This window comes from Colius striatus, chromosome 5 (genome assembly GCF_028858725.1).
Source record: "Colius striatus isolate bColStr4 chromosome 5, bColStr4.1.hap1, whole genome shotgun sequence".
In the NCBI taxonomy this organism is placed as follows: Eukaryota; Metazoa; Chordata; class Aves; order Coliiformes; family Coliidae; genus Colius; species Colius striatus.
Genome location: NC_084763.1, coordinates 58,625,058 through 58,637,663, shown reverse-complemented (window position 1 = coordinate 58,637,663; position 12,606 = coordinate 58,625,058). Strand labels below are relative to the sequence as shown.

General features: G+C 71.6%; 1 protein-coding gene across 1 annotated transcript; it reads right to left on the bottom strand.

The window, feature by feature from the left end:
• Positions 1 to 9,710, bottom strand: LOC133625575 (uncharacterized). The gene is made up of 7 exons (XM_061997480.1): positions 9,521 to 9,710; positions 9,279 to 9,372; positions 9,016 to 9,135; positions 8,153 to 8,917; positions 2,566 to 2,964; positions 1,439 to 1,642; positions 1 to 1,131 (listed from the first exon to the last, which is right to left on the bottom strand). The coding sequence occupies exons 2-7, from the start codon at positions 9,310 to 9,312 to the stop codon at positions 92 to 94; spliced, it is 2,562 nt and encodes an 853-aa protein (XP_061853464.1). The 5' UTR covers positions 9,313 to 9,372; positions 9,521 to 9,710; the 3' UTR covers positions 1 to 91.
• Positions 9,711 to 12,606: the final 2,896 nt, after the last annotated feature.

Here is a 12,606-nt window from a genome sequence, read left to right as displayed (position 1 = left end):
CCGTCAGCGCCGCGCTGGCCCGGGCCCAGGCCTCCCCCGCGCGCGTGCCCGCGGGCGCCCCGTGTCCTCGGTGGGCCGGCCGCCCCCGGCCCTAGCTGTTGGCGAGGAAGAGCCGTCTGTGTCTGGATGCGGAGCCGCGCGGTCGGCCCCGACGCCGCCCGCGGCCGCGGTTGCCGAAGGGGCTGCGGGCGGGCACGGCGGCGTCGGCCCAGGCGGCGGGGCCGGGCTGCGGCTCGGGGAAGGCCGGCTCGGCTTTGGGCTGCTCGAGGAGGGGGCCGGGGGCCGGGCAGGGGGCGGGCGGCGGCGCGGGGCCCTGGGCCTGGCTCTGGCGGGCGCCGGCGCGCTCCTGGCGCAGGTAGCGCAGCTCGTCGCGGATGTCCGTCAGGACGCCCAGCAGGCGGAACTGGAGCTCGCGGTCGCGGGCCCTCTCCTCGCGCTGCGTGGCGCGCTCCTCCTGCCACATGGCCAGCTCCTGGTGGTACAGCTGGTCCCACTGCTCCTCCAGCTCCAGCAGGTGATGGATGTTAGTCCTCCAGCTCTCGCGCCGCTCGTCGCGCAGCCGGGAGCAGCCGAGCCCACGGGGCACGCCGGGGCCAGCGGGCGCGTCGCCGGGGGGGGATGCCGAGGACGGCAGCGACTCCTCGGTCATGGCACCGTGCGGCGGGGAGCGTGCGGGGGGCTCCTCCTCCGGCGGCCCCTTCTCCCAGGACGGGCCCATCAGTACCCTGGGCAAAGCGCCCGCGTCCGGGCCGCCCCCCGCCGGCTCCTCGGGCTGCGAGGAGTCGAGGCCGCGGGCCAGGGCGGGCAGGTCGGACACGGCCTCGTGGCCCCAGTCCGAGTGAGCGTCCGCGGCGTTGAGAGGGTCCTCGGGCAGGGAGGTGACGGAGCCCTGCGAGCTGCAGCGCCGGATCAGCATGGCCTGGCGGGACGCCTTCATGTCCTCCTCGGCGGCCGCGGGGGCCTCAGGCCCCGGCTGCATCCCCCCGGCGCCGCCGTGGCCGCCCCGCTCCACCTCCCGGCCGTCCCGCTCCTCCTCCTCCGACATGGAGGCGTAGGACACCAGCGACTCGTTGCGCAGCGACGGGGACATGGCCGACGCGTCCGGCGTGCGCAGCTCCGGCCCCGACTCGGCTGCAAGGGAAGAGGAGAAGCGCCCAGGTGAGCCCCCGCTGAGCCCCGCGGGCACGGGGAGATCCCCACGGCGACGGCCACGGCCACGGCCGTGCCACCTCCTCCCGCCCCCCGGCAGCCCCCGGAGCAGCCCCAGGCTCCCCGTTACACCCCGCAGCCTGTCAGCACTCACAGCCCCGCCGGGCTGGGCCACATCCAGCGCTGCTGCCGTGCCGGGACCGGCGCACAGCACCCTCACCGCGCTCTGGGCAGACGCCACACTCCGGCAGCCCCCACCCAGCCTCTCCCCGCCCCGCCGGCGCCTCACCAGAGCTGCTCTGGCCCTCGCCGCGGCTGTACTCGCAGATGACGGAGGGGTCGGGGCTCTGCACCGCCAGCCGTGGCACGGCCGAGCCCTCCACGTCCGGCAGCGCCGACGGCTGCCCGTTGGTGTCGATGTAGATGCTGGGGTGGCTGACGCCGGGCTGCAGGTGCATGAAGGGCTGCTTGCTGGCACCAGGGAAGAACAGATCTGCGGGAGGGAGAGGAGCCTGCTCAGCCACGGAACGAGGAGGGGGCTGCCCCGGAGAAGGGCCCACGGGAATCAGCCCCAGTCCCAGGGGAGGCCAGGGAGGGCTCCCAAGGTGCTGAGGGGATGGAACATGTGTGTGAGGAGGAAAGGCTGCGGGAACTGGGGCTGTTCAGCCTGGGGAAGAGAAGCCTGAGCTCAGGGGCACCTCAGCAATGCTGATCAATCCCTAAAGGGCGGGTGTGGAGAGGCTGGGGCCAGTGTTTGTTGTGTGGTGGCCAGTGCCAGGACAAGGGGTACCAGGCACAGGCTGGAGCACAGGCAGTGCCCCTGGCACAGGAGAGGAAGCTCCTTTGGTGCTGAGGTGAGGGAGCCCTGGCCCAGGCTGCCCAGGGAGGGAGTGGAGGCTCCTTCTCGGGAGGTTTCCAACCCCACCTGGACACGCTCCTGTGCCCCCTCAGCTCCATGGCTTTGGGATCCCTCCAGGGCTGGGCACTCCCCCAGCTCCCTGGGCAGCCTGGCACAAGGCTGACACCCCTCTCAGGGAAACAGCTCTGCCTCAGCTCCAGCCTCAACCTCCCCTGGGGCAACTTGACCCCGTTTCTCCCTGTCCTGTCATTCCTTACTGGGGAGCAGAGACCAAACCCCGGCTCACCACAGCCTCCTGTCTCCCCTCAGCCTCCTCTTCTCCAGGCTGGACAGCCCTTGGGGGAAGAAGTTGTTCCCCATCTCCAATCTCAACCTCCCCTGAGGCAACCTGAGCCCGTTTCCTCTTGCCCTGTCCCTCATTCGACAGCAAAACCCCCTCGAGCCTCCTCCTGGAAACCAAACGCCCGGGGGGGTTCATTGTGGAGCTCGGCGTGGGGGTCACAGCCCGGGACTCCGCCAGCCCAGCTCCCCCGTCCCCGAGCAGCGCCGCGCCTGACCTGGGTCCAGGATGATCTCGGGCTCGGAGTCGTGGCTGGCCTGCAGGAAGGTGGACGCCACCATCTTCTCGAGGGGCGTGAGGCGCGGCTTGTGCAGCGGCCCCCCGGCGCGGTTCACGGGCAGGTGCTTCTTGGACGTGATCTTCTTCTTGACGTCGAGCCGCAGGTCGCGCCACTTGTGCTTGAGGTCGTCGATGGAGCGCTCGGTGTAGCCCAGGAAGTTGACCCGGCTTTGGATCTGCGTCCAGAGCTGCTTCCTCCGCACCGGGTGCGCCCGCAGGGCCTCGGACCCGTACAAGGCGCTGAAATGCCGCACCACATTCCAGACCAGCGTCTCGGTCTCGTCATTGGAGAAGTTGGCCTTCCTCTTCCGGCCAGACGCGGGCATCGCCTGCGAGGCTGCGGCAGAGGTGGAAGGGGCACAATTGAACCTCGGGCCCCCCCACTCCTCTCTGTCGGCTCCTGGGGGGAACATGGGGCTGCGGGACCCCGAGGGAGCCGCGGAGGAGGGAGCCGAAGCCAGAGCCCCCGAGGCATCCATGGCGGGGGAGGGAGGATCTAGGGAGCCGCTTCGGCGCGCCGCGCGGCGCGGGGGCACCTCATCCCCTCGCCCCGGCTCGAGAGCACCTGGGAGGGGAGAAAAGGAAAGGGCAGCGGTGGGCGACAGCCAGGGCCTGGCACCCTCCAGCCACGGGCACCTGCGGACCCCCGAGAGGTACCACTGAGCGATGGAGAGGCCATGGGGAGGAACGTGGCACACGGCTGGGGGCTGTGGCACATGGCTCGGGGTTGTAGCACACAGCTAAGGGCTGTGGCACATGGCTCAGGGTTGTGGCACACGGCTCAGGGTTGTGGCACACAGCTCGGGGTTGTGGCACACGGCTCGGGGTTGTGGCACATGGCTCGGGGCTGTGGCACGTGGCTCAGGGCTGTGGCACATGGCTCAGGGTTGTGGCACATGGCGCGGGGCTGTGGCACATGGCGCGGGGCTGTGGCACACAGCTCAGGGCTGTAGCACATGGCTCGGGGTTGTGGCACATGGCGTGGGGCTGTGGCACATGGCTCAGGGCTGTGGCACATGGCTCGGGGCTGTGGCACATGGCTCGGGGTTGTGGCACATGGCTCAGGGTTGTGGCACATGGCGCGGGGCTGTGGCACACAGCTCAGGGTTGTGGCACATGGCTCGGGGTTGTGGCACACGGCTCAGGGTTGTGGCACATGGCTCAGGGTTGTGGCACATGGCGCGGGGCTGTGGCAGGTGCCTTGGCCAGGCTGAGGGTGCTGAGGAGCACCCCAAGGCCAGGCTGAGGGCAATGTGGCCTCACAGCTGTGCCAGTGCTGTCAGGGAGCAGCTCTAGCAAAGTGTCCCCAGGACGAGAAGTCCAAGGCCACAGCCACAGCTCCGGGGCCACAGCCACTGTGTCTGAGCTCCGGTGAGCACCGCAGCGAGGGCCTTGGCCACGGGCAGCACCTCAGTGCCACAGCGAGGGCTACAGGGTGCGGCACGAGGCCTCGAGGCCATGGCGGAGGCCTTGGCTGTGGTGAGCACCACGGGTTCCCAGCAAGGCCCTCAGGGTCTAGGGGCCCTATGGCAAAACCTTGGCTGTGGTGAGCAACTCAAGGCTATGGTGAAGCCTTGGCCATGGCGAGAAGCTCAGGCTCTGGGTGAGGACTTTGGGGTCATGGTGAAGTCCTTGGCCACAAAGAGTGCCTCAAGGCCATGGCAAAGACACTACAGAAGGACTTGGCCATGGTGAACACCTCAAACTCCCACCAAAGGCCTCGGATAAAGCCCGTGGCAAGTGCTTTAGGGCCATGGCAAAGACCTCGGTGAACACCTTGGCCATAGTGAGCAGCTCTAGCTCCCACTGAGGCTGTCGGTGCCCACGGCTACGACAAGTGCTTCATGGCCACAGCAAGAGCCTTGGCTTTGGTGAACAACTCGAGATCTCACAAGGACCCTGGGGCCACAGCAAAGCCCATGGGCACAATGAGTGCTGCGAGGCCACGGCAAAGACCTTGACAAAGGCTTTGGCCGTGGTCAGCACCACAAGCTGCCACTGAGAGCCCTGGGCATATGGCAAAACCTTGGTCATGGTGAGCACCACAAGCTGTCATTGAGAGCCCTGGGGATATGGCAAAACCTTGGCCATAGTGAGCACCACAAGCTGCCACTGAGAGCCCTGGGCATATGGCAAAACCTTGGTCATGGTCAGCACCACAAGCTGCCACTGAGAGCCCTGCGGATATGGCAAAACCTTGGCCATGGTGAGCACCACAAGCTGTCATTGAGAGCCCTGGGGATATGGCAAAACCTTGGCCATGGTGAGCACCACAAGCTGCCACTGAGAGCCCTGGGGATATGGCAAAACCTTGGCCATGGTGAGCACCACAAGCTGCCATTGAGAGCCCTGGGGATATGGCAAAACCTTGGCCACGGTGAGCACCACAAGCTGTCATTGAGAGCCCTGGGGATATGGCAAAACCTTGGCCACGGTGAGCACCACAAGCTGCCATTGAGAGCCCTGGGGATATGGCAAAACCTTGGCCACGGTGAGCACCACAAGCTGCCATTGAGAGCCCTGGGGATATGGCAAAACCTTGGCCACGGTGAGCACCACAAGCTGCCATTGAGAGCCCTGGGGATATGGCAAAGACCTTGGCCACGGTGAGCACCACAAGCTGCCACTGAGCATCCTGAGGCCATGGCAAAGACCTTGGCCACGCTCAACACCTCTAGACCCCGGCAAAGGCTGTGGCGACAGTGCAGGCGTGCCCCGGCACGGCTCCTGCCCGCGGCACATCCCCGTGCCCCGGCACATGCCCCGGCCCCGCGGGTCCCTGCAGCCCCCCAGCACCGTCCTCAGCTGCCCCCGGCACGTCCAGGCCCCGCCGAGCCCCGGCCGGGAGCCGGCTGCAGCCCCCCCGAGCCCCTCCGAGCCGTCCCGGCGCTCCGGCGGCCTGTCCCCCGCCGGCGCTGCCGCCCGGGCCGGGCGCGGGGGCACGGGGCCGGGGGTCAGGCGGGGCCGGGCCGGGGCCGGGGGCCCGCGGCCGGGCGGCTTTTGTTCGCGCTCCCGCCGGGCCCCGGGGACAAAGGGGCCGCGGCCGGTGCGTGCCCCCGGCCCGCCTCCCCCTCCCTCCCCTCCGCACGGCACCGGCCGCGGCCGCAGGCCCTTCCCCAGCCTCCCCGCTCCCGCCCCGGCGCAGCACCCGCGGGCAGGGCGGCGGCGCCTACCTGTGCCGGGCCGGGCGTGCGAGGGGAGGGGGGCCGGGGGAGGGGGGGCGGCCGGTCGGGCGGCGGGGCCGGGCTCGGCGGGGGCTCAGCTCCGGCGGCGGCGGGTAATGGCTCCGGCCTCGGCGGAACTCGCCTTCATTTCCTCCGCCTCCGAGCGGCGCGGGCCCCGCGCCCCGCCCCGCCCCGCCGCGCCCCCTGCCGGCCCCGCCGCCCGGAGCCCCCCGGAGCCCCCGCAGCCCCCTGCCGGCCCCGCCGCCCGGAGCCCCGCAGCCGCCCGGAGCCCCCGCAGCCCCCTGCCGGCCCCGGAGCCCCCCGCAGCCGCCCGGAGCCCCCGCAGCCGCCCGGAGATCCGCAGCCCCCTGCCGGCCCCGCCGCCCGGAGCCCCCCGGAGCCCCCGCAGCCGCCCGGAGCCCCCCGCAGCCTCCCGGAGCCCCCTGCCGGCCCCGGAGCCCCCCGCAGCCGCCCGGAGCCCCCGCAGCCGCCCGGAGATCCGCAGCCCCCTGCCGGCCCCGACGCCTGGAGCCCCCCGGAGCCCCCGCAGCCGCCCGGAGCCCCCGCAGCCTCCCGGAGCCCCCTGCCGGCCCCGGAGCCCCCCGCAGCCGCCCGGAGCCCCCGCAGCCGCCCGGAGATCCGCAGCCCCCTGCCGGCCCCGACGCCTGGAGCCCCCCGGAGCCCCCGCAGCCGCCCGGAGCCCCCGCAGCCTCCCGGAGCCCCCTGCCGGCCCCGCCGCCTGGAGACCCCCGCAGCCCCCCAAAACCCCCTCTCGGGCCCGGAGTCCGGAGACCCCCTGGAGCCCCCCACAGCCCTCATTAGCACCCTGCCAGCCCCGCAGCCCAAAGCCCCCCGGAGCTCCCCGCAGCCCCCCAAAGCCTCCCTGAGCGCCCTGCGGGCCCCAGAGCCCGAAGCCCCCTGCGGATGGGCACTGCCAGCACCCCGTGGCTGTGCCCAGGAGTGGCCCTGGCATCACCAGGTCTGTGGCTGCACAGTGCGGGGAGAGAGGGGAAGGGGAGGTTTGGGGCAGGACGTGACCTTAAATCACCACAAACCACCGCCCGTGCTGCACTCGCTGCATTGTGCCATTTAATGCCTGTTGTGAACCTCTGGGCGCCACAAGCCCGAGGCACTCGGTCCCCCCTGAACCCCCACGGGACAGAGCCACTGCCCCTGGCACCGGGATGCCCCCAACACCACCTCACTGCCGCCCTCCCTGGCAAAAACAACCCCTCACTCAGGGGCAGCTCCCCCCTGGCTGCAGCAGCCACCTCTGGGAGGTTTTGGCAGCTGCTCCGTGTCCCCAGGGTGACACTCGGGGTGCAGGGGGTCCACAGCCCCCCCCGGGCACCCCCACAGCAAAGCCCACAGCACACCTTGGCTGGCACTGCAGCAGGACACGGTGGCCAGGCCAGGCTGGTGACGGCCCCGCTGGGCACCGGAGCCCGTCCTGGGCACGAGCCAGCGCCTCCGCTCAGTGCTGGGGAGGGCTGTCCCTGCCAGGGGCTCCCAGGGTGCTGGCCCACACCGTGTGCACCGCGTCCTCCAGCTCATAGAAGGCCTGGAAGAGGTCTGGCGAGGTGGCCCGGCACTCTAGGTACCGGCGCAGCGTGGCCAGGCTGCCCCACACCTCCTGCTCCGAGGGACAGGGCTGCACGTCCTCCACCACCCCCTCCTCTGCCCCCGTGTCCTCCCCTGCCTCCCGCCCCGTGTCCTGCTCCTGCTGCGTTGCCGGGGCGAGTGCCGCGGCCCCGGTGCCGCCGTCGGGGCTGAATCCGGCGGCGCGGAAGCAGCTGGTGATGAGCTCGGCGCTCACGTCGCCCCAGGCCTGTGCCAGCGTGTGCAGGGCGTCCAGCAGAGTGGGCCGCCCCGCCGGCGGCCGCCGCAGCCACCGCTGCTGGAAGCGGCCCTTGAGGTCGCCGGTGACGCCGCGGTCCAGGGGCTGTGCCGGGGCCGGGATGAAAACCACCCTGACGTTGGAGGGCTGGGGGCAGGGCTGTGCCTCACACCGGGTCAGCAGCAGCAGCGCTCTCTGCCCCCGCTGCCGCAGCCCCTCGCCGAACTCCCGCAGCCACTCGGCCAACAGCGGGGCGGTGCCGGCGGCCGGGCTGCTGGCGCGGTACCGCCAGGGCATGTGCCGCAGGTTGAGGCCCCGCAGGCAGCGGGGCCGGGGGCTCTCCCCCACCACCCACAGCGGGGCCTTCTCCGAGCCGTCGGCGTTGGCGCAGAGCAGCAGCGTCAGGCGCTGGGCACCGGGGCAGCCGCCGGGCAGCGGGACGCCCGTGTCCCCGCAGGCGTAGATCTGGGAGGGCGCGTAGCCGCGGAGGAGGCCGGGCGGCCCCGCGCCGAGCCAGCACTCACCCGCCAGCTGTTCCGCGTCCGCTCTCTGCGTCGGCGGCTTCCCGCGGTGCCGGGGCACGCGGAGGGGCGACTGCTCGGCGCTGGGCTCCGGGCCGGGCTGGCCCAGGGCCTCGGCCAGCTGCCGGGCCTTGAGCTGGAGGAAGGGGCCGGCGCCCTCGACCCAGCGCAGCAGGGCGGCCTCGAGGGCCGCGTCCCCGCCGTCCCGCCGGCGCTTGCGCTCGGGCTGGCCCTGGCGCCGCCACTCGCTCAGGATCCGCTCCTTGTTCTTGATGATGCGACAGATCTGGGGCTGCGACACGCCGAAGCGCTTGGCCAGCTCGCTCTGCGACACCTTGGGGCCCTCCAGCATCTCCAGCACACGCACCTTCTCCGGCAGAGACAGCTCCTTCCGCTCCTTCCGCGCCGGGGCCGTCTGCCGGGGGCTGCCCAGGGCGCCCAGCCCTGCCGGCTCGGGGAGGCCGACGCCACGGGTGCCGGCGTGCTCCTCGCCACGTGCCGGCCGGTGCCGCACCAGGTCCGGCTTTGGCCCGAGGGCCCGGCCGCACTGGGCACACTCCAGCGGCGGCTGTCCCGGCCGGCGGCCATGGCTCTCAAGGGCCGGCAGCGGAGCAACGGATCCCCCGTTACCGGGACGCAGCTCTGGCTCGCAGGTGCCGCGGCAGCCGCAGGCCTGTGCCGGTAGCGGGTCGCTGTGGGGGGCCGGGGGGGAGCCAGGCAGCGGGGACACCCCCTCCTCACTCTTCACCTCTGTCCCCAGCCAGTCCCCTGCGGAGATGGGAAGGTGTCGGGGTGAACAGCTTCAGCGGGACCCCCCGGCCGGGCAGGATTCGGCCCGCGGCCCGAGCTCGGGGCGTCCCGCTTACCTTGGGAGGGCCCGGCGGGTGCTGCCCGCGGCTGGGGGCTCCGGTGCTCCCCGTACGACCCCGCGGCCGCCTCCTCCCGCTCCACCTCGGCCAGGATATCAGGTTTGGTGACGGCGTAACCTGTCCCGGAGACAAAGGGGAGGGTCGGACGGTGACGCCACGGCCCGTGCCAGCGTCCCCCCGCGGGCACGGGGGCTGCCGGGGTCCCACACCGCGTCCCCGTCCCCCGCCGCGCCGGTGCCGCTCCCGGGCACGACCCTCACCCAGAGCGACGGCGCGCTCGCGGTCCTCCTTCATGGCACCGGCACCGGTCCTCGGGGCGACGCGGCGGCTGCTGCTCCCGGCGAGGCCCCTCACCTGCGGGGCGGGAGGGGGGACACGGTGGTGTCGGAACGAGGGGCACCGGGATGACGGCGGGCAGGGAGCCGGGGCGGCGGCGGCCCGCGGGGATGGGGCGGGAGCGGTGCCGCCGAGCCGCGGTGTGCCGCGGTCCCGGGGCCGGTACCTGTGCCGTGTGCCGTGCCGCGCCGTGCCGTGCCGTGCCCTGTGCCGTGCCCCGTACCGCGCCGTGCCGTGCCGTGCCGTACCGTGCCGTGCCGTGCCGTGCCGTGCCGTGCCGTGCCCGGTACCTGTGCCGTACCCCGTGCCGTGCCGTACCGCGCCGCGCCGTGCCGTGCCCTGGGCCCGGCACAGCCCCCGCCCCGCGCGCGTTCCCGGCAGCCGGCGTCGGGAGCGCGCGCCCGGCCCCGCCCCCGTGCCGCCGAGCCGCCGCAGCCATTGGTCCGCCGCCGGCGGGCGCCGCGCGCATTGGCCGAGCCGCCCGTCCAATCAGCGCCGGGCCGCGGGCGGTGCGCTCGCTGCGGCGCCGCGGGGTCCTCCCGGCCGCTGGGGGGCGCCGCGCCGCCGCCCGCCTCCCCGCTCCCAGCGTGCCCCGCGCTCTCGGCATGGCCGCTCTGCCCCGCCGCTGCTGAGGAGGCGCCGGGCCCGCGCCGCCGCCCGCCCCGCTCCGCCCCGGCCCGTCCCGGCCCGTCCCGCGCCGCCCCCCGCCGCCCCGCGCCGCCACCCCGCACGGCCATGGCCGACTGGGCCCCCGCTCAGGTAAGGCACCGCCCCCGCCCGCTCCCGTCGCCGGGCCGCCGCCGCCGCCCCACCCCCCGCGGCCCGGCCCCACACGGAGCCGCGCTCACGCCGCGGCCGCCGCCGTCTGTTGCTCCAGCAGGACCTGGAGTGGGAGATGGAGCCCCAGGAGCTGGCCCTGGAGCAGCCGCTGGCCGCCGCCGCCGAACGGAGCCCCAGCCCCGGCGGCGAGGCCGAGCTGCCGGCCGCCGAGATCTCCCTGACGCTGGTGGCCGAGATCCAGGCGGTGGACAGGAAGGTGGACACGCAGGCCGCGCAGCTCGTGAACCTGGAGGGCAGGATGAGGATGGCGGAAACCAAACTGATCGGCTGCGAGAAGACGGCGGTGGAGTTTGGGAACCAGCTGGAGAGCAAGTGGACGGCGCTGGGCACCCTCATCCAGGAGTACGGGCAGCTGCAGAGGAGGCTGGAGAACATGGAGAACCTCCTCAAGAACAGGAACTTCTGGATCCTGCGCCTGCCCCCCGGGGCGAAGGGGGAAGTGCCCAAGGTAACGGGGCCCTTGGAAGGAGGATTCTCCTCACAGCCTCTGCGTTCACAGCCGCGTGTCAGGGTGGCTGCCCAGGGCTCAGCTCACACCACGGGGGTTCATTAAGGACTATGTCCTGTGGGAGAGGCATTTGGGTTGGAAAAGTCTGCTAAGGTGGTGGAGTCCCAGCCTCACCCTGCCGCGGCCACCACCGACCCCTGGCCCTCAGCCCCTCAGCCCCACGGCTTTGGGATCCCTCCAGGGCTGGGCACTGCCCCAGCTCCCTGGGCAGCCTGGCACAGGGGCTGACACCCCTCTCAGGGAAACAGCTCTGCCTCAGCTCCAGCCTCAACCTCCCCTGAGGCAAGGTGAGCCCATGAGAAGGGCCCCACACAACCCCAAGGCAGCGGGCAGGGGAGGCTGTTGCTGCATGGGGCTGCCCCTGTGCCTGGCTGGGGGGGGTCTGAGGGAGGAACCAGCCTCAGAACGTGTGTGATGCTCCCAATGGCAGGTCCCCGTGGCCTTCAACGACGCTTCCTTCAGCTTCTCAGAGGAGGAGTGGAAGAGCCTGAACGAGTGGCAGAAGGAGCTGTACAGGCACATCATGAAAGGCAACTACGAGGCCGTCGTCTCGATGGGTAACGAGGGGCTTGGGGGCTCGGGGGTGCTGTGCCAGGGGGTGCTGGGGGTCAGGATGGCGGACTGTGCTGCTCTGGGGACACAGGATGTGGCTGTCCCCAGCAGCCCCACGCTCGGCTCAGCCCTCGCGGCTCCCTGATGGCGTGTGGGGCCGGTCAGAGCCAAGCCAGTGCCTGGCTGGAGGAGGAGGAGGAAGGGAAGCTTCACCCCAAACGCCTCGGGATGGGGAAGAAGGAAGCTGGAGTGTGCCCTGAGGCCCCAGCCCTGCTGCACCAGGTGCCTCAGCCCACTGGTGCCTGGGCAGCAGGGGGCTCTGCGCTGCCCCAGGATTCCCTGCAGTGAGTCATTCTGCAGCCATAGGGCTGAGGGAGAGGGTTGGCAGCTGCTGCCAGCCACAGGCCCAGCCTCAGCCAAGCCTCAGCCCAGGGGAGCTTTCTGGCACAGGCTGTGGTGGGACCTGCCTGTGCAGTGCCAAGGCAGGCTGTGCCCTGCTGTGGCTCAGGCCTGAGGGAAGGGGCTATGCTGGTCCTGTCCCCCTTGTCTGGGGGAATTGCCTCAGGGGGACATGTTTCCTTCACAAGCCCATAGCTGTGTTCTGGGAGGTGGCCTGGCCAGGGCCAGACATCCCTGCTCAGCCGTGGTCCCTGGTCTTTGGGCATCTCCTCTTCCCTGTGCCAGGGCCACCGTGTGTGATGGTGTGCTCACCCACCATCCAGCTCTGGCCAGTCCAGGTCTCTGGTCCTTTCCCCCCTCCTTTCTTCCTTTGTGTTGCTTTGAACAGGGGCCTTCTGCAGTGCCCACATGCCAGGGAGAAAGGTGGAGGCTAAGCCCTGTCCCCCCTCCCCTGTTGCCAAGCCCCCGCTGGCGGGAGCGCCCCGGCCCCGCTGAAGGGCACCTGTGCACCTGCAGCTTAGAGAAATGTATCTGTGCTTCATCTGAAGGTTTCCTTTGAGCACTGAGCTTTAGGGCCTTGGCCCTCCTATAAGGCAAACGGATCCAGCCCGGGGAGCGAAGCTTCTCCGCCGTAGGAGAGGGAGGTGGCGGTTGTCCCCTTCCCCCCACTCAAACGCTGAGCAGCCTGGGACTCGGACCAGGAGGACGGAGGGAGCCGGCTGGGGAGGGCCCCTGCCCTCCTGCCCCTGGCTGGCAGCCCCGCTGCCGGCCCCCAGCTGAAGCCCCCGCTGGGTAATGGATCCGCCGACCTTAGCAGAGAGGAGAAGAGAGGAAGGCCGGAGGTAAGCACAGATGCATTTTCTTATTCTCCTCCTCACGCTGCAGGCTGGGAGGTGCTCCTCACCTGAGCAGAGTGTGCTCCTGCAGGCCGCTCATGTCCCCAGGCCCAGACC